A 21,776-nucleotide genomic window follows, 5' to 3' on the forward strand; every position below is an offset into this window, starting at 1 on the left:
CAGATAGCCAGAAAACGTACACGTTCCTAGTTTCAGAGGTCCGGCAACGTGGGGAAGGAATTTTTCTCCGACGATTTAGCTTACGACCCTATCTAAGGTTCAAATTAGAGGAGACATAAGTGACGCGCAATGGAGCTGATGTAAGTAGTTTTTTGTTTTGTTTTTTTGTTTTGTTTTTTTATTAGAATTATTCCCCGTGTCTTGGACTATTATTTACGATCGTTACGCTAGCTGGCAGCTCATAAAGGAGATTGGGCTACCTGTGCTGTATCTTGGATGAACCTCAAGAGCCGGTTGAGGACCATCGCAGCTATTTGGTAATTTCATATATTCCATTCTAGTGGTAATCTCGGATTATTTAAATGCGTTCGATAGTCCCTTACCAAAAATCAGCGTGTTGGTCCAAATCAATCACAAGGTGTGCGATCTCGTTTGCGTATATGAAGTATCAAAACTGAGATGGGCATGCACGTTTCACGTAATTCAAGATGGCGCTGAAAACGCAGACCAACGAAAACTGAAACGTTGCTAAAGCTTAGCCGATGCACAGGATACCCAAGATTAGATTGCGCTCTCCTATTAATGTCGAACGCAATCATTCAATTTAGTTGGGTATTGTAATCCACGCTGTTCGCGTTGGCCACTCTGCTAAATAATAATACCAACTTTTTATTCATTCGCGCCAATGAAATTATAAGGAAAGGATAGCGGAGGTTATTCCTATCGAGGGTATCCGCCCGCAGTCGGATGTATTCTTTGATCGCATCTGACGTCACGGCGGCCATGTTGGTGGAAAGAACAATAGCGAAAAAGTCTTTTGGGAATTTGACTCTATTATTATGCAAAACTTGAGTTACATTTTTCAATTGTTTTGCCACCAACATGGCCGTCTTATCACGTGAGTGCAATCGAAGAATACTTAATTGATTGAGAATCGATCTTGATGAGGGAGAAAAACCGGAGAACCCCGAGTCAGATTGAGATTGACTGAAACTCAGCACACATACGACCTCGGGGCCGAGGGTAAAACCCAGGTCGGGGAGGTGGAAGACATGGGCCGCCCTGACTCTATTATATACAGGGCCAATACAACGAGGCGACGCTGATTAAGGCACTATGACTACGTAACGTGACACTATTAATCAAAACAGTGCCCCTGACTTTTGATACAGTTTACAATTCAAAGAGTAGTCAAGTCCCTACAAGAAGAAACACAACCAATTCATAAACTACTTTGGCCATCTTTTTGTCAATCAATCTTGTTGTCATAAATTAATTGTTTGCAATTTTTCTTTGAAATGATAATAATTCACTATCCTTGGTTTTCATCCACGTGATGAGACAGCCATGTTGGTGTACAAAACAATAGAAAATGGCCCCATAAGTTTTGCATAATAATCGAGTCAAATTTCCAAAAGTCATTTTCACAGCATTGTTCTGTTCACCAACATGACCGCCGTGACGTCAAATGAAAACCCCCCAAAAACCTGAACATATTCCTATTGTTCCCTTTTCTACTCCAAAATACACAGTTAATTAGAATGATGCTAAGTCACGTTCACAACAAATGCGTGGCGGCTGTTGTGATAAAACCGTTATTTAGCAGTGATGTAGCAGCTCTGGTAACCAAATATGAAAGCTTAAGACTAAACAATTGAAACAATTACTTGGACTCATTATAAACAATAGAATTAAGCCGCTTACATGTACAATACCAAACAATAGCAGGTTACGAGATCTGCTACACTACTGGGGTTATCCAGACCAGACCAAAATTAGAACTCGATCGATAACTGAGGCCGGACATAACTTAAGGCAGAAAATGTCTGAATGTCAACTTAACTTGAAAAAATTACAACTCAGTTGCCGGAAAAGATGTACATCCATCATTACTGTGTTTTTGTCATCCGCTTGTTTCAGTAATTTCCTCACACCGTTGTCATAGCGTTTGTGTTCCCCCGTGTTATCTGTTATTTGTTCCCCCTGTGTGTTCCCCCCTTCCTTCCCCATGGAATATTTCAGTACATGATTATGATACTTTCTGTATTGGTAAAACAATGACCGGTGAACACTGACATGTTTAATGGGTAGGGAAAGTGGAACACACAGCGGCTAGTGCCCAGTGTTCGGAGGAACAGATAACACGGGGGAACACAAGCGCTTTGACACAGTCAAAGAACTGATCGAGAACAAACATATTTTTTAATTCGTTCTTAAAGTCCACTGCAGTAAATTGTAGTAGTAAGTCAATTTTCATAAATACGGAAAACACGGAACTTGCAAGGGACTTCTACGCCTACAATATGAGCTATCTTTTCTTTCTCAATCATGTTCCTGCTGTCCGGGTTAAACTGTAACTACTATGCAGCAGTCAAGGGAACTGAGTTGGGTCGTGCTGGGGTGGGGTGGGTGGGGGCGGTCTATCTTAGCACTCCTTCTTTGGACACTAACACCAATGCAACAGAATAGTTTCAACTTTAACAAGGTGCATCGTTTTTAGACTTAACGCTTACCTTTAGGGTTAAGAATTAAGTTTCCGTTTCAAAACGATTAGAAAATTTATACCGATTGGCAACCTTTTCAAATTCTTTGAGAAAATATGGATTTTTTTTTAGTAACTCCTCTCTTTAGCCTACTGGACTTACACAAGTCAGGATGCTATCACTGACTCGTAAGTGTAAAGAAGACAATTTACTGACTTAGCGTAATTTGTAAAAGAAGGACTATAGGTCTTCTTCTGTCAGGGGATTATGGGGTATGCGAGGAAGGTGGTGCCAATGGCGACATACAGTATGCTATATAAGGTCCGTTTAGAAGTTGTGCTTCCCTGCTGCGCCTTGCGATCTTATGATTAACCATCTCTATGTCCTAGGCAGACACAGTGACACCTTGCTGTCGTAGAAACAAGGATCCTTTATAGAACTTCATATTTTATGAAGTCTGTCATTCTTCTTTCTTACAGGAAGAAATTGATCATGGTTTTACACATGTGCTGAACTGCTTAATGATCTGTCAGTGGACATTTTGATCCAGATGTCCTTACTAGTGTAATTGGAGACCTTACAGAAGATTCCCTTGGTTTTACTTTTCAAGTCTTGTTTCCTCAAAGCGTAAGCAAGCGGGTTAAACAAGGGTGGACAGAGCCTAAGATAATAGATAATGATGACAACATCTTCCGGTATTTGGGGATGATTTTGTTGAATAATCTCCAGGATGAAATAAGGCAACCAGAAAATTGAATACAGGAATAGCAACAGAATGCACCGTAGTACAACTCGCTTTTGCCGAACCTGCAACTTCTTCTCGCGTCTCATGAATTCGGCCGGCAAGTTCTCTCTTACAATTTTCTGATACTGCTTTCTTAGCAACAACACCATCCGTACGTCGAGAATGATCATGAGAATCAGGGGACTCAAGAAAAACACGAAAAATTTGAACAAAAGGTATGTAATCTCGTGTTCCTGGACCAACGCCAGATCTTCTTTTGCTGTATGGATGTTGACATCCAATGTCCATGAAAGGCGAACCAATGATGTGAGGAGGCTTATGCACCAAATCAAGGCAAGAACTGCGCAAACTCGCCTGCGTTGGACGATATCACGGTAGCGCAGTGCCCACGTGATATATAAGTAACGATCACAGGTAATGATAGTAATGTGCAATACCGTTGATAACGAGATGAACTTGAAAAAGATGTTGGAACTTAGGCATAGTGGTGTCTCGTAGGTAGCACTGCAAGCCACTAGAAGCGGAATCCCGACAAATCCCACGAGGAAATCAGATACAGCCAAACTGGCCAGCAATATGTTGCTAGTAGATCTCATGTTAGAAGAGCAGCCTAGCAAAACGACACAGCCATTTATGACCAGGATGAATACCATGAACACCATTGAAGGGATTGTGTCAAGAGGAATGTGGCGATGTCCATAGTCTGTCATATTTCCTGCTCCTTGCGAACTCATGCTCATTTATAATTATTCCATAAAACTGTAAAAAGCTTTGCCGACAAAGAACTGTAATTGTTTTATCTGAGATCTTTGACGCGGTCGTTTAAAGGGAATGATTTCAGCTGCCTTGAAAGGTTCTATCATGATAATAAAAAGAAAAATACAAGTTCAGTAATATTTAATGCTCTTCCGTACACGAGGCACAAATTATAGTTCTTTGGGCTCTAGAACACTCTTAAATAGCAGCTGTATTGATCTAAGATGACATATTGGTTGGCAATAAAGTTTAGTTATTTGCTCTTCATGTTTACAAAAGTTGGAAAGAGCATCTAATTTCCTTTTCATTAAAAATTGTTTTGCCTTTTGTACTCACGGATTCACTTCGCTGCATGTTGATGTGGTAACAATTTGACTTTTTAATTTGCTTTATTATTGGAACAACTATGATCATGCGATGCTTGCGTCTTCCGTTTTCTCGACATGTCTATTAAACCGAGATGTTTCGAGGTTTTCCTCGCTTATTCAAATCATTTACGACGCGCTTTTAAAACCAACTTTGGGTTAAAAAATTCTTAGTTATGCTCTCAAGATGACTGACATAACCTCAACCAGAACAGAGATAATTTAGTGCAGGTACTAAAAGCACCCGGGAACTGAAGTTGCCGTTGTTTCGCACTTCACGAAACGGAAAATAAACGATCAAGGCACGAAACAAGAAAAGAATGTACACATTAAGATTTAGATATAAATGCCATAAAATCCAAATTTTAGCATAAACATGAGAATATTTAAATGGTTCCTTAAAAGGAAACATATGAAACATAAGAAGGTGTTGGCTGATGGTTTTTCTTTTTTTTACATGTTACTTTCTTTCTTCTTTACTATGTCACAAAGCGTATTCAGTTTTACCAGAGCATATCCGCAAGACGTGAAGTGGTCGACTAGCGACTTACTGAATACTAACTTGCAACCAAATTATCGTTTATGCTTTTGAAATGTAGATTAACGCAGAAATAGTGTTTTCATGATTTTCCAGTTTCCATGTTGCCAAAACGTACAACTTGGACTTTTTTTTTTCAGTCTTGCCTTTTTTTGTTTTTTTTTTTTTTGTTCAAGGCGGGTACTGAATATATAGTGTAACATCCATGCAGACACTGCATTGCCACTGATTTTCCTTGAGAGATTTCTAGAGAATCTTTGCAAAGCTAGCTGGATGATATATATGATATATTACTGAGATTCCACGGTGACCTTAGAGTAACAGTGTTTTGCCAAATACATAATCAATTGCTGACACGCCCTATGTATCATGTGTGGGTACAAGGACGGCCTCCTTAGTTCTAAGGAAGTTTGAAACATATGATTTCGAAGAATGTGGAAAAAAATATGACCAAGTTGAACACGCATACACCGGTTCGTTCGAGCGCCGACGAACGGGCGTTATTAAAATTGGCTGTCAGCGTTGGTTATAAAATTCTGCGATCTTACTCTTTTCCTTTCGACATATAAACACAACTAAACCGCCCACGTTGTATAGCTCTGGGGCCACTATTTGAAAACACAAAAACACAAACTGAGAACCAGCTTTTCCTGTGGTGTGGATTCCAAACTAGGGAAACTGAGTTGATTCTGACACTTTTCAAACCTCAAAACAACGAAAGGTCATTGGCAAGCAACTTAACATCCAATTAAGAACAAATTGCAAGTTACTACCAAGAATCTCGGCTTTGGGGCAAACTATAGACCTAAAGAAAGACTGATTTATGACCAATATAACGCGGAAGTAAATTCACATCCTCAAATTCATAGCCTGCGAACGCAGACGTGTTTCCGGCAGTCGTTTCTCTCCCCCTATTTTTTCGGGGGAGAGAAACGACCGCCGGAAATACGTCTGGGTTCGCATGCAGGCTATCAAATTCACAACGAGGCGTACTTAAGGGCTCTTAAAAATTAAGTGTCAAGGGCTGTTTTCTATCTCACCGTTTTCTTGCTGTGAGCGCCTAAAGACTTTATCCTCAAAATTCTCTGTGATTTGGAAAGACTCTTAAAGTATCAGCGTGGGAAAATTTGAGAGTTTACTCTAAAGAAACAGAGCTTATATTGTATCCAAACCGTTGAGTGACACTTCGAGTGGGTTGCTTTATTGAGCCAATGTATTCTTCATTCAAGCTTTATTGCTCACACCCCGGATCCAGAAATTCCTGTGTAAGCAAGTGGACTTTGAATTTGGTTACTAATGGCGACAAAGGCTGATAACACTCTACCAGCCAGAGCAAAAGATCCACAACAAATCGTTGGTGTCTTCTTTGATCGCCTTGACATGAAAGAATATGGCGTGAAATACCAAAACCTCAACGTGCTGGCTGACTTTCTCTATAACAAATTTAGGAACAACAAATGGTATCCTTCGATTCTATCATAACTCCGTCCATTTATGACGTCACCACTCTTTGTAGAAGTTTAATAAGATGACTGGTTATTTTTTTTCTATCATTACACCTACGTACGTTATTTGCCGTGCTTACATTAGTAGCTAAATTGTCTGAGAGAGGCGAGTGGTTATTAAAGGACTCTTAGGTTAACTTACCAACTCATTTCATGCTGGCCACATTTTTTTTTTTTTAATTTGTTTCAGCTTCCAGCTTTGACTTGAATTTCGCCATGGAAACGTTATGTCTAGAAATCATGCCGGGCCCAAGCATAGACTAAAAGAAAAAGCCGATCGATATAAAACTGACAACACTGATATTAAAGTAATATAACATGACAGATTGAAATATGAAAAACAAATAGGCGAACAATTACGAAATACTCGGCCAACAGCTGTCACCTATGAGAGATATTCTACTCACGTTCTTCAAATTTAGATAATCTTCATACAAAGGAGCGGCTTGTCTTTATGCTTTAAAATAGAAAATTTATTGCGTGCGTGGTTAGAAAAAAAAGGCAATTGCAAAATTACTGGTACTAGCCAGGTGTCACAAATAAAAACTCCAAGCTTTCCTGATCAGACAAAAATTCAGTATTGCTTTTAAATCCGCATTTAAAATGCAATATTCAAACATCGCTTACTTAACAACGATAGGTGATCCGAAGTAAATTTTGAATAAAGGAATATATTCCTAAAGATGATCGTGTGATTGTTAAATCACTTGTGATGAATCGTACTTTGGAGTAATTGTTTGCAACTGTACTAAGCTTACAGAGGGATTTGACGCTCTGTCGGATCATAATCATTGAAAGTGCATGCATGTAGATATACATGACGAGTTTTGCTTGCAACCACGAGTACAATCATCCCGCAAAGCAAAGACAAAAAATGTTAGTCATATTTCTGATGTTTGAGTCTTCGGAATTCATCTTTTCGCCATGTCAATTATGGTTGAGTGCTTCATGAATCATGCACCTTCAATACCTAAACTGAGATGGTATAATTTTGAAAGTTCCGACTTGAACATAGAAACAAACCCCTTAGTACTGCCAAGTTGACAAATCAGCGCAGTGGTGAGAGCACTCTCATCCCACCAAAGTGGCCCGGGTTCGATTCCTCGACTCGGCATCATATGTGGGTTGAGTTTGTTGGCTCTCTACTCTGCAACGAGAGGTTTTCTCCAACTACTCCGGTTTCCCCTCTCCTCAAAAACCAACATTTGACTTATTTTGCGTTGATTGTTAATTTCACTTTACAGTGCTAGTGTCCCCAATTAGTGCTCCAGCGCTAAAACGACTAGACAATAAAATTCCTTTCCTTTCCTTTCCTTTCAAATACCTATTCTGTAACTAAGAGAATATAAGCTGCTATCTGCGAGCGAAGATCAATTCTACAATAGGCTCACTGACCTTCACTTGACGTCAACGTACGTTTCACAACCAACATCTCATTTTGCCACGTCAGTTAAACGTATGCAAGAGAAAACGGCTTCCAAACTTGAAATTCATTAAATCTACAGCTATTCGAAGATTCGAAGGGAGCGGATTCATATATATGCGATTAAAACCCATGGCTCAGTACAAAATTAGTTATAATTTCATTCCAGAGAGATTAATGCCATTGCCTTAGACTATAATCTCAGTAGATCCCAGAACACAGAACTAAACAAAAACCTTCATTTTAGTTTTTTTGTGAAGGAAAAGAAAGTAATCCTTCTTCAAATACAATAAGGAGACGATGGATAAAGAAAAGGTAATTATTGCTCGACATGGTTATGACATCAGCTATCTGTACTCTAAAATTATCACTGCTTTGGTACGAAAGCAGTTTTAGGCAAGGTTTCGCGAACAATTGTACTATTCGAGTAATGTTTGATGAGTAAGCACGTTCTTTCATCCGCGGGTCCTTGGTTTGTTTACTCGTTAATTTAATGTAGCAACACACCGGGCCAAATTAATTTTGGTCGCGTGAACGTCATAGACAAGCAAGCCGTGATACAAGAACAGGCACGTACAGTTAAGAAAGCTTTCTCCTAGTTTGTATTGAAAAGTGGCTGTGTTTCAGTTTTGAAGATTATAAAGTTTTATAGGTATATTCATATTTCAAACAAGTACGTCTTTCCTTGCGTCTGTGGTTGGATCATAGACAATTAGTGCAATAGGATTGGCCGAGATTTTGTTATTACCATACTTTGCGGACCTCAATTACAGTAAGTAAGTGGTATGTTTTGGTCGACCCTTATTACTCCTTAAGCAGACAAAGGGAATGGAATACGTTCGGAAATGATATTTTCTTCAGTTTGAATTACTGATGCCCTATCGTCGTAATACGCACGTATCGAATAAACTTAAACGTGTCGCACTCAGCAGAGAAAGCTTGAACTCTTCCGACAAGGAAAGAAAATGCCAATGTCTGTTCGTGTTCCCTTAATGTTTTATTATTATTATTATTATTACTATTATTATTATTATTATTATTATTACTATTACTATTACTATTACTATTACTATTACTATTACTATTACTATTACTATTACTATTACTATTACTATTACTATTACTATTACTATTACTATTATTCTTATTCTTATTATTATCATCATCATCCTGTGCTTCACCTAGGCCAGGTTTTATTTGTCGGAAGCAGTGAAATTTGTCAACCATTCAAGAAAATCTTATTATATTTGGCCATTAAAGCGATAAAAGGGCAACTATCGAGGTCTGAACTCAGTTCAGTTTTGCTGGGTGTATGAAATCGCATTGCAGATGGTCCTGTGTTTTTTTTTCTCCCGATTAAAAAAAAAAGTCTAAATAAAAGAAATATACAGTTTGCTTTTGGATCTGACGTAACCCTACTTTAGCGCTATAACATTAGCTCATAATTCTCGGAGTTTCTTGTGTTTGACTCAGAAATTTACGAGGTTGAATCGTATATTCCCACTGTTATTCAGATTAAAGGGAGGTAAATATTTACAACAAGGAAAAATTAACGTGCTCTCTTCTTACCACATTTGCAAGAAGCAACCTGCTCATTAGGAGCACGTATATCGTTCGATTGACAGAGGAGGTGCGTTTTGACGCGGCAATCAAATGTACGCTTTGAAGTTATGATTGGTCTCGCTCTAATCTTCGAGCAAATCGCTCCTATGAGAGGAACAAACCAAGCAGTAATTGATGCGATCAATGTAAAACTTATATTAGTAGAAAATGAGAACTTAAGAAGAACTTAAGCACAATGTTTTATTAACAAAAATGCAGTGTTCATCCTTTCAATATTCCCGCTTTGTTAGCGAAAAACAACAACACCGTTTTCTGTTTGTTACGTTAAAATAGGGAAGATATCGTTGACGTCATCTGTAGTCATTAATGTGCCAACCAGAGCCTCATTGGCTTTCAAAACAAAGAGTCTTTTGTTTCCTTGGTTCGCAAATATGAATAGCAAAAGCAATGTTTGTAAACAGATATCTTCCCTATATCTTGAGGAAAGAGCATCACGTTTCATAATAAAAATAATCATTTTGGGCCTGATGGTTTCCGTGATAATGTTTACAACCACATGAACAGATCGCGTCTTTCCTAAGAACTAATATTTTTAACAAATATTAGCGTTGATAAATAGATACGTGTTGTATAATTTTCTGGCCGGAGCCTGATATTCCAGTAATTTAGGGTTTTACTTTTTGGGGATTTAATTCCTCTTTGTCACATTTAAGTGAACTCCTAGCACCCTACTATAAATAAAAGAAAAATTTTAGCATTTAAGGAGACTTTAAAATACTTATTTTCCGTTAATTTTACAAGTTATTTTCACTGCTGTTGCAAGAAATATTTGCCACTGAGAAAAATGCAAATATATGTGTTCGCTGTTCAAGAAAATAGGAATATAATCACAAAATTTGAGTTTTGAAGTTTGAAAAAATAGTAAGGAATTATTCTCTGGCTGTCTATCTCTCTCTGTATATATATATATATATATATATATATCACTGCTTGCAGTTTGAGCACTCTTGTGACTCCACAATGCAATCCAACAATGTGTAACCGTACATCCTGTGCCCAAGTTCAGGAGTTGCCATAAAGCCATTATGGTGACAACCGGGAGGGCACATTGTATACATATTGTATATTACGCTCACTGTTCATACAGTTTGAGCACTCTCTGGATTGGGTGGAGAGCCTCATAATAGGCGTTCACTTTTGGCATAATGCTTCGCTCACTGCTTGCAGTTTGAGCACTCTTGTGACTCCACAATGCAATCCAACAATGTGTAACCGTACATCCTGTGCCCAAGTTCAGGAGTTGCCATAAAGCCATTATGGTGACAACCGGGAGGGCACATTGTATACATATTGTATATATATATATATATATAGATCTGCATATGTACAGATTTGTACGTTATTTGATGTGGGAATTAAAAAAGAAGGTCATGTATAAACTCACAGATTTAAACTCCCCTTCTTTCCTTCTTTGTATGAGTAAACAGAAAAGCAAGAGAAACATAATTGTACTTTGGTTTTCTCCTATGACAGCTTGCCTTGATGTTAGTTTTGCTTGAACGTGATAAGTGTTATCAGTACACCTTACCATTATATATTGTTACTGAATTGCCTTCTGATCTTCACCGGCATTATGTAAAATTTACACCCTTTCACGTGGGTGGTTATCTACAGCGCATGATATTTCTTTACCTATTACCAGTTAAAAGGAAATAGAATCATTAATTTCGTTCATGCAATATGAAAAAATCATTTTTCGTAACGAAGAATATTGTTGGTCTAAAGTCTTGCTGAAGCAAACACTAAATTGAAAGGCAGAGGCCTTAAAGGCCCAGAGGTGTTGCATTTGCACCTGTTATAAAATCATCTCTGACAACGATTTGTCTTCGGAGCTTCCGAATTCAACTTCAAAAATTTAGAAAGATGCTTCTTTTATGTCATATGGGGTTCTTAAAGGGGAACTCAAGCCTAATTTTACTAAAAATGCAAGTCAATATCGAAGTAAAAATAAATATTTTGGCAGGTATAATTAACCATATTGATGAAAAATGTGGCGAAAAAATGGGGCCAAAGTAAATTCGTGATCGAAGCCTGTCAGCTTGAATTTTGATCGTGGTAGCCCAAACTGTCAGCCGTTTTTCACAAGATGTCACATCGTGAAGTGCCATTTTCGAGCACGAGGTTTTTTTTCAGATCTTATAAATATGTGAATCTTAAAGTGATATATTGTTGCATTGGTGTGGAAAAATAATGCCTCACTGCTGCGTGCCTGGATACAATAACTACTGGACGAAAGAGTCCAAAGTAAATTTTTATCGTATTCCACGAAAAGAACTAGCATTGCAAAGAGCGTGGTTAGTAAGGATCAGGACAGAAAACCTTCCTTCACTTGAGTACAGCTACGTGTGTAGCGATCATTTCACTCCTGACCGCTTCTAAAATGATCTTAAAGCCAAGTTAATGCCGAACACAAAGTTTAAAAGAAGCATACCAGGCTCAGTTCCCTCATTGTTTTCTTTCGGTCATCAACCGAAGTGACCTAGATTAAGTAGTGATGCTCGACCGGAACAGCGCCCTTCAGAAGAGCTAAGAAAGGAGGTGAGTTGAGCTCGCTTAAGCAATGGTACAGATATACAATTAATGTGTATAACCTTACATTCATTTTGGTTTGATTAAACAGTATTAAAAGGTTGCTGTTCTGTGTTTACTTTTTGCTTTCTTGGTGTATGTGTGTAGTAGCATTTACTCACTCACTCACTCAATCCTCGGAGCCCCGCTGGGGGAGCATAAGGCACCGACAAACTTCTTCCATTCAGACCGGTCCTGGGCCAGCCACCGCAGCTCGTTCCACGTCTTTCCAGCTGTTTTCATCTCGTCCTCGATGATCCTCCGCCAAGTGCCGAGTGGTCTACCCCGGTGCCTCTTTCCAGGGGGCGCCCAAGACAGCGCCTCGAGCGGGTACCGGCCTTTCTTCATGCGAAGGACATGGCCAAGCCACGTCCACCGTCTTCTTTTCACGTCCAGAGCGATGTTGTTCACACCTGTGCGCCTCCAGATCTCCTCATTGCACACCTTTTCTTGCCACCTGACTTTCAATATTCTCCGTAAGCATCTCCCTTCGAAGCCCCGAAGTTAGCTCTCCAACTTCTTGTTGGTTCTCCACGTCTCAGAGGCGTAGAGAAGAGTTGAACCTACGTTGGACTGGTAGATTCTGAGCTTAGTTTTGTTAGTAGCATTTAATGGGGATTTATTTGTGGCTTCTAGCAAAGATGGTAGGGGTTACTCTGTTGAGCCAGTTGCGTTGCGATCGCCAAAGTCGTGCGGGCGGACAAGAATGTCCGTGAATTTTTTTTCTACCTCTAAGATACCATTATTGGTGTTTGGATACATTTTGGAACTGATGGCTGACAGACTTTGGTAAACGCTCGCTCCTACGCATCTTTAACTAGGGTAGGTGGGAAATTGAATCCGGCTTCCTGACAGTTTATGGAAACCCCAGCATACATTTTATTTTAAAAAATCCGTTCTTCACTTGCAATAAAAGATGCTTGTGCTGTACGTCAATAGACAGCAGTTTAAAAAAGGACCAGTTTGTCAAATGGTTCATCTTTGTAATTTATTTGTTGATTTTTGTTCACGCAGAGGTTTTGAAACATTTACAAGAAAACAATGCTAGCAACAGTGGGGGTGCTTCAAACTATGAGCAACAATCAACTAGTGACAAATGTGAAGGGCCCACTCTTGTAGATAATATCCTAGCTCCAACTGAGGGTACATGCAAGTATGAGCAGCTATCAGCTAATGACAGCTGTGAAGGGCCCGCCCTTAAAGATTCTACCCCAAATGAGAAAATCCAAAATGATGTGGGTACTCAGTGTTGTGTGGGAGCCAGGTACACTCGATCACTTTCAACAGAAACCGATGTTAAAACATACGCTGTAATAGGAATCCAAGTAAACATTGACCTTGAAGACAATGGTACAAAGGACTGATCACCCCAGAAACCTCTTCACAAGTTTCCCCCAAGAAACTTAAAGGTGAAAATGATAAGCCTGCCTGCAAAAAGGATCTTACTTCTATCCTTTAGATCAGGAGCCACTGGCTTCTCCTGTTGCTCCCATGCATGATGATGGTGGTGATGATTATAGCACTGCAAGTAAGGAAGGATCTGCTTCGGGGAACTGATGATAAAGGGGAATTGCAATCCCCTCATGAAGAATCCCCAAATGAGGAGCAAAAGTTCATTGTCTTTGAGTCCTGCTTAAAGAAACTCAAGAAATCCTGCCCTAAATGTGCTGGTTTAATCTCTGAATCAAATATGAGAACATGTGGCAGCATGCTTTCAGTTAAGATAAGGTGCATAAGTAATCATGATGACTACTGCTGGACTTCGCAGCCAGCGATTAAAAACTTGCCAGTGGGTAAGTTACTAACTTCAGCTGCCATTTTGTTTAGTGGACACACCTTTCCCCAAAGATCCCAATTTGCATCCTTTCTTCTTACTGTTTTTTTTTTTTTTTAGTCACAGCACCTTTTACAACATACAAAACAGGTTCCTCCTTCCGCTGGTTAAGCCTGGATTGAAGAGAGATCCTCTGTTTTAGAAGGTATTTAAAGGGAAGGGCAAGTGAATATAATTGGAGATGGACGTTGTGACAGTCCGGACCACAATGCCAAATACTGCACCTTCACTATGATAACTGATGAAGGTAAAGTTGCCTATTTTAGTTTGGTGCAGGTAAACGAAGTAACATCATCTAATGCGATGGAGGAGGAAGGCTTTGAGCGCTGCCTCACAGAGCTTCAAGTTGAGGATTTTGCAATAATACTACGCAAGAAACGGCGAAAAGGAAAAAAAAGGAAGCAAAACCCAAAAGGGACAGGTGCAACGGGACTAACGTCCCATGCGAGGCACGCCCCAATTTCCAGTGCCATGAATAAAGAACACAAAAACAGCTTGCCAAAAAAGCGAAAGCCAAAGGCTGTGAAAGCCTCTTTCTCTGCATACGGTCGGTATCAAATCACCTCTGGTAGTGCTCTGCAACTTGCAATGGCAATCCAGATTTCCTTCGGGAGTAGTGGAAGTCGATTCTCCACCGCGTGACCAACAAGCACAAGTGGAGTGGTTACAATTACTTTCACGGTTGCTGTCACCCAAGGCTGACACCTGCTGCGGCTCCAAAGAAGAAGTGGTTGCAGCCTGACACCCCTGCCTACATAGCTCTTGAAGTGGTGTTGAACCAAAAAGTTTTAAAGGATATTCAGAAGCTTGCAGAGTTCTGCCACACAGGAGAGGTTGAGGTGTACCATTTGGAACAGCTGAAATACTGCCCCAAGCGCGAGCACTTTTCCCACAAAGGCATGTTAGCACGCACACAACTAACAGCCCCCGACCACAGTACTAACACTGGACGGAAGCAGCTAATGGTACAATCTGGGATACACAGTGGGGAAGCCAGATACAAAGTCAGCTTTCCCAAGACTCAAAAGCAATGGGTGGCAAAGCCCATTGAGGAGACGAAATCCTATGCCCATGTTGAAAGTTTAATGGCTGATGTTGTAACACGGCTTGCCACAGAGGAGGAGTGGACCATGAGGCAGGGGCAGTAAACTTCCCAAAGAACATTCCAAGCAGTGTTGTCCCGAGAAAACAAGATCTCGTTGATGCACGTCGGTCTAGGTTCAACTGATGAGGACATACACAAAGCATGGATAAAGTGACCACATTGGTGCCTGGTTAAATATTCAGTAGCCATGAAAAGGTAATCCAGGATTTAAAAGTTAAATGGGAGTGCAAGGGAAATACTTCAAAAATCTACTTTTAAATACAAAAAGGAAATTGAAGGACCAAAACCTCTTGAAGAACTCTCCATTGATTGGCTATTCTACTTGATACATTCTTGGTAATAATCCTGGACTGCCCGGCCATGATTTGAAGAACTCAGTTCAGAGCACATTACAGATGCACACATTAACAATTCATAAGTAAGGATAGTTGATTTTTTTTGTGGGCCTAGATCACATACCAAGAATTGACCAGAGATAGCATGTGCTAGAAAAAGCGCCTAAGTTTTTCACATTCTGACCGAGACAAAAATTAGTTGTTTCAATTTTGCTTATCTGACAGATGTGTGTTATATACTAAAAAAACCTTTCCTCACATTGTTTCTGACTGGGTATGGACATTCTCTATGCCGCCCTTAGGTTAATTGTTCACCACTTGTCAAACAATTTTCGGGAAATTCTTTGAGTGATTATTCATCAGGAAAATGAAATCCCTCGAATAATATTTCCTCCTCCAGCCCATCGTAAGACTGGTAATATTAATGCTGAAATGGTATATGAAATGAATCATATGAACTGCGGATATGAAATCAAGCGAAGCTATGATCTTCGCAGTTACGAACGCAATTTTTACAATTGCGTAGAGAAGCCTGAAAAATTCAGGACTTCAACGGGATTTGAACCCGTGACCTCGCGATTCCGGTGCGATGCTCTAACCAACTGAGCTATGAAGCCACTGATGTTGGGAGCTGGTCATTTGTGGGTTCTAATGGTCCCGTGAGGAATGAATCAATGATGAAATGGTATATGAAATGAATCATATGAACTGCGGATATGAAATCAAGTGAAGCTATGATCTTCGCAGTTACGAACGCAATTTTTACAATTGCGTAGAGAAGCCTGAAAAATTCAGGACTTCAACGGGGTTTGAACCCGTGACCTCGCGATTCCGGTGCGATGCTCTAACCAACTGAGCTATGAAGCCACTGATGTTGGGAGCTGGTCATTTGTGGGTTCTAATGGTCCCGTGAGGAATGAATCAATGATGAAATGGTATATGAAATGAGCGTCGCACCGGAATCGCGAGGTCACGGGTTCAAATCCCGTTGAAGTCCTGAATTTTTCAGGCTTCTCTACGCAATTGTAAAAGTTGCGTTCGTAACTGCGAAGATCATAGCTTCACTTGACTGGTAATGTTGTTGCTTACATTGATACCAGGCTGCCTGTAACACCTATCTGTTGAGACATACAGCTTGAAACCCTGGATGCTCAGTTATACAAGATGGAGGCTGCTCAAATTTACCCTTTTCTACTGACTCTTTATTCTTTGCACAATCTGCAGGAACTCTAAGCAACACTGGCATTCAGCTGCAGTTGGCAATCGCTGGCAATTTTCACATGTGCACCTGAGTTTCAAAAGGTAATCAAAAGGGCGTACAATTTGAAATGTTAAAAGTAAATAGAAATTTATACAGCGAGTTTCAATCGAGTGTCGTAAAACCAACTCCAAGGTGATTACTATGGCCAATCAAAAAGGACGGAGACAATCCAGTAAACCAATCGAACCTCGAAGTAATTACACGTAGCCGACACAAATCGTGGGAAAATGTGCACGCGCGAACCACGATTGGTTTTGGTTTTACTTCTGATTGGTTGAAAAAGTGGCGCAAGAACTTCAACCAGTCACTGAGTGAAATAATTCAAAACCAAAGCAATTCGCTAATTACTTTCGACACTCAATTGAAAGGTAAGGCAAGCATCTGTTAGTTTTGTCTTGGTTGATCTAATGTATCCAGAAAAATTATGTATCGTAAAATGCTGCCCTTTGCTTTATAAACACACCAGCTGTTTTCTGATTAAACAGTCGGGTAATGATAAGCTCAAAGTAAAGCGTTAGCAATAGATCTGTGCGGTCAAAACAAAATTTTAATTTGAAATGCAAATTAGCTATTTATTACCATTCACAAATAATTGAACGTGCCATATGCTCCTCCAACTTGCAATGTTCTTTTATTCACGAATACCTCGGGTTTTTGTACCACATACTGACATCTTTAACCCATATTACACGGGAAGTTGGGAAATCGCTTAAATCTTATGCAAACAGGCAAAGAACCACAAAGAAAGCGAGAAAGTCACCAGGACAATAAAGTACCGCTTATTTATTGAGAACGTTTGCCTGTAAATATCTTTAGTTTTTTATCGAGATTCCCATACAAATCCTTATAATTGTTTACCCTCCGAGTCTGGGTAGCCTTTGGTAAGGCCCAATTGAACGTAAGGTTACATTTATGGGCTCATTTTCCCCACTTTCGTCGCCGCTAGAAAGACTCAGTTCGCTAGAAATTGAAGCAGTCTTTTCCTCACTAACAGAACATAATATGGTCGTAAAATATTCCAAAATGAAATTTAAATTTTCGCTCCTCACAAACAGAAAACTCGTTTGCAAGTCAAAACAGTGAGCGTCGCATCGCTTCGAGTCTGCAATGAGTTTGCCTAAAATCAGGAATCCGGAAGCCGGAAGCCGGAATCCGGAATTCGGAATTCGAAAAGGTAACCCGGAAGCCGGAATAAGAAATCGAGAATCCCTTACAAGAACTTGAACCAAAGTCACTTGGCTTACACTAATTTGCGAAACGAAGCGAAACGAAATGATACAGAAGCAATCCTACACATTCATTAAAGCTAACCTTAGGCCTAATTCGGCCTAAACAAACCGTTTACCAATGCTACAATAGCCTTAAATTAGTGTAGGCCTTTGGTTAAGGTTCTTATATCGGATTCCGGATTTTTTTTATTCCGGATTTCTTATTCCGGATTCCGGATTCCTGATTTTAGGCCAACCTCCTGCAATCATGATATGACGTCACATCACAATCCACTGTTCAGTACAAAACCAAGATGGCGGACCGGTTCTGATAAGATTTTTAAAATTACGCTTAAAATGAAAAAAGATACCAATAACGCATCAGCCGTGCCTTATTTACAATGTATATGAAATATGTGACAAAGTATAAGATGAAAAATAATTACTAACTACTAGCTAAAATATTAGACTATGCTAAAACGACATCTTTTTACAAAAGTGGATTTAAAACGTGCAGTGGTGTTAGATGTGATCTTGTTCCATAATTTGCTGTCTCTAGTTTCTTCAAACAGTATCCAGACTTAAAAGTCCTAGCGAATAGTTTGTCTATTCTCTTTAGATATTTTTCATAATAGCAGCAACCCCACACCTCAATAGTATATGTGAAGACTGAGATAATTAAACTTTGAAAGAGAAGATCCAATTGCTCCTTAGGGTATCCATAAAATTTACAAACTCTAAAAATATACAAAGGAAATTAAGGAAGCTAAGGGATGTCCTTTTCTTTATGTTGACTCATTGCTAGGATACCAAAAATAAATTGCGAGTGAATCTTACAGGACTGATCATGAGTTAAAGGCATTTTATCTGCGCGACTAGATCGGGTGCTCTACCAGTGAATTATAAGAAAGATGGCGGAACCAGGCCATTAATTCGTGTGTCAATTGTCCTTGATTATCGTTAGGACTGGAATTGTCGAAATTGAGACGCGACGTTCTTGCTATTGTAATGAAAGAGAACGAAATGAAAGCATGATTATTATCTTTTTCCAATGGTGACTTGGGAATATTCGGAAAAACTTTGAGTGACGCGCTGCAGGAGTAGATCTTACGACCTTCCGATTACAAGTTCGGATGCTCAACCACAGAGCTATAGGAGACTCTTGGGAGATGGTGACTCGGGGATACTCGGGAAAAATCCGAGTGCTCCCGATCAAGAGTCGAAGCCACGACCTTCCGATTGCCAGTTCGGATGCTCTACCACTGAGCTATAAGAGACTAGTGAGAGCTTAGCCCTTCAACAAAGTTCAAATGACAATTGTCTCGCTGTAGTCGGCTAGGATTCAAATTGCGGAAATGGAGCATTTTTCGTTTTTGTTATACACCTGACTCCAAAATGGCCGCCATTTTATTATTCTTTTATTATTCAGCGCAAACAAAAGTGGACTGTTTGGACTATTTCAGTCCCACCAGTAAAGGAGGACAGTTCTCACATGACCTAGCTCCCACGTGGTAGAACGTCTGAACTTGTAAGTTGCAGAGGGTCGTAGGTTCGACTCCTGTAAAGGAGCACTCGGAACCGTTTCCCGGAATAGGCGATCTTTTTGGCCCGGGATCGTACGATTCCTTACTGTTTATTCACTGTGGAGTTATTGCTTCTTGAATACTTTGTAATGTCATTCTATTTGCGCTAATTTCGAGTCGTAATTTCAATTACTAGTTTTTACTCGGAGCCACCGAACGACATTTTCGAAGGAGAGTCTTCTTCGAAAATGCCGTTCGATCCCCTCAAGCAAACACTAACGACCTTCAGATTGCAGTACGAGTACGAGAACGACCGACTACGAGTGCGAGTTTTCTGTACCGGGCTCGCGCATTAAAGAAAGAAATGTTTCTAAATGCGCATGCTCACAACTGAGAACTCGTTCTCGTAGTCTTGCTCGTACTCCAATCTGAAGGTAGCTAGTACTGCTTCATTGCACAGAGCAGAAACGCTCATAACTTTGCTTATTGTGATTAAAAAGGGGACACCTTTCCTATTTTGCTAACCTTTACCATAATACCTGAGTGAAGAGGCGGTGTGGCCCAGTGGTTAAGATGCTTGTCTTGAGATGCGGAGTTCCCAGGTTCAGGACTTGTTCTAACCTCTGGTTGAATTTGTTCCTGGTATTCCCTGGTTCAACTTCTCAACCGCACTTAAATACTGTAGCCAACTGGTTTGCCACCGGTCACTTGGGTTCTTAACTGAGTTGTTGTTAATGTTGTTGTTCTGTTCTGTACTTTAGTTGATTGTGTTTCATTGGCCATGAAAAGCCCCTTTGGCGAGCGATCAATGAAATCAATGAAACATGAGTTGTATTGTATACTGATAGAGATCTAGATTATTCGCTACTTTCCCATTCCCATATTGCAATACGTTTTGGGGTGTGCTTTGTATAAAAACAATACAAGTCATTTACTCTTGCTTACTCTTGCTTCAGTGAACTGGATATTCATTGTTTAAATGCATTCCAAATAACTTCCCAAAATTAACTGTATTATGGGATTTGTGAAAATAGCGAATGGTAGGACACAACTTAGAAGGCAATGATGCACAGAGAGCTTCAATCAACACAAACATGGACCACAAGTTTTGGCGCATTTTTCTAACCTAGTCCAATACAAAACATGACGTCAAAAGTCTTAAAACTCTCTCGCGGCGGAGTATAATAATCCTGAATTATTTGAGAAAGATTTTTAAGGCACAAAGGCTGAAAGCAAGTGTTTATAAAGTCCTCGTGTCAATTTCCATGTGGATGTTGTATTCTTTGTGGGCAACGCGGAGGTGGCCGTTGCGGCTTCCCGAAGACTTGGTTGGCACTTTATTGAAGTCAAATAGACGATCCGCAGCAGAAAAGCATTGACTAGCACTAATTTTCCTTCACGAAGGGCTCAGATTGTTCTAGAGGAGTGGGTTGAAATTCATTCCCACGATAATTTTGACTGTCCAAATAACTGGAAATGTAATCTCCCTCTCGCGTACAAGGTTTTTCTTTTTCAATTTTGCAACGGCTATAGCCTGATTTACAAAATCTGAACGCCCAGAAGAAAAGTTCAGGCCCCAGTTGTTCGAAGGGTGGTTAGGGCTATCCACTGAATAAATCACTATCTACTGGATAACTCAATTGCTCTCGCTAGTGTTTATCCACCAGCTTATCCTATCCGGTGGATAGTCTTATCCACCTTTTGAACAACTGAGGCCAGGTTATTTCATTTTGAACGGCTTTTTTCTCTCACCCCTTGTGAAGGCCGCTTACGCTTTGATTATGAACAGACGCGGTAATCGCATGAAATATCGGTTTTGCCTGAAGCTAATATTTACAAACTTGGAGTATCGTAAATTCTGGTCGTTTTCTACTGTGACTTTTCTTTGCGTTTTTAGCACAAGAATGCGTCTTGCTAGTAATAGACCATGCAACTTTACGATCACTGATAATGTCACTACACGTGTGACTGTACTTCACGCTCGTGTATATGAGAAAGTCCTCTGTAAATTGCGATTATTATTCCGCTCAATTGTGTTCTGAAATCAAAATGTTGCGATTTATTGGTAATTGTGCACTTACCTTGTCAAAAGCCTCCAAAGTTGACGTGTCTTTCAAAGCGGCCAGTTCGACAAGTTGTTTATAACTGGACAGTTATTATCATATAACATCTTGCCCGTAGTGGCCTGATATTGTTTGAAATTGTGTCTACATTCCTCGAAAACTAAACCCACGAATTCAGAAGGACCCCGCCAAAGCAATATTTCTTAAAACTGTTCTTGTCCAATTCAGGAGACCAATACAAAGTTTCAAGAATTTAACTGAAACATTGCAATATTTTCGTTTACGCAGAAGTGTGCAATCCACATCCAGTCGAGGTAAACTCGAAAATCATGCGACGAAACAAAAAGCCAAAACTGTGCGATGCAACTCAATGACATAAGTTAAAAACAAAATTCTATGGTATTCTGGAATTTTCTTGAAGAAATCTTCAAAGATAGTGGT

General features: G+C 39.8%; 1 protein-coding gene and 1 pseudogene across 6 annotated transcripts; one reads left to right on the forward strand and one right to left on the reverse strand.

Annotated features, from left to right (window-relative positions):
• Positions 1-1,228: 1,228 nt before the first annotated feature.
• Positions 1,229-21,432, reverse strand: LOC138058303 (adenosine receptor A3-like). 6 transcript variants are annotated; one of them, XM_068904239.1, is made up of 4 exons: positions 7,788-8,585; positions 6,800-6,849; positions 6,535-6,652; positions 1,229-4,084 (listed from the first exon to the last, which is right to left on the reverse strand). In XM_068904239.1, exon 4 carries the CDS (start codon positions 3,966-3,968, stop codon positions 2,982-2,984), a length of 987 nt encoding a protein of 328 aa, XP_068760340.1. In that variant the 5' UTR covers positions 3,969-4,084; positions 6,535-6,652; positions 6,800-6,849; positions 7,788-8,585; the 3' UTR covers positions 1,229-2,981. The 6 variants fall into 6 exon arrangements, with proteins under 6 accessions (XP_068760340.1, XP_068760341.1, XP_068760343.1 ...); XM_068904240.1 differs by lacking the exon at positions 6,800-6,849; XM_068904242.1 differs by lacking the exons at positions 6,535-6,652; positions 6,800-6,849; positions 7,788-8,585 and adding an exon at positions 21,354-21,432.
• LOC138055696 (uncharacterized) lies at positions 14,072-14,988 on the forward strand (annotated as a pseudogene).
• Positions 21,433-21,776: the final 344 nt, after the last annotated feature.

Source organism: Montipora capricornis, chromosome 7, assembly GCF_036669925.1.
Source record: "Montipora capricornis isolate CH-2021 chromosome 7, ASM3666992v2, whole genome shotgun sequence".
Taxonomy (NCBI): domain Eukaryota; kingdom Metazoa; phylum Cnidaria; class Anthozoa; order Scleractinia; family Acroporidae; genus Montipora; species Montipora capricornis.

What these genes read in the sequence shown, in the direction of transcription:
- LOC138058303 (XM_068904242.1), bottom strand. Translation starts at nt 3,968, where the DNA reads ATGAGCATGAGTTCGCAAGGAGCAGGAAATATGACAGACTATGGACAT.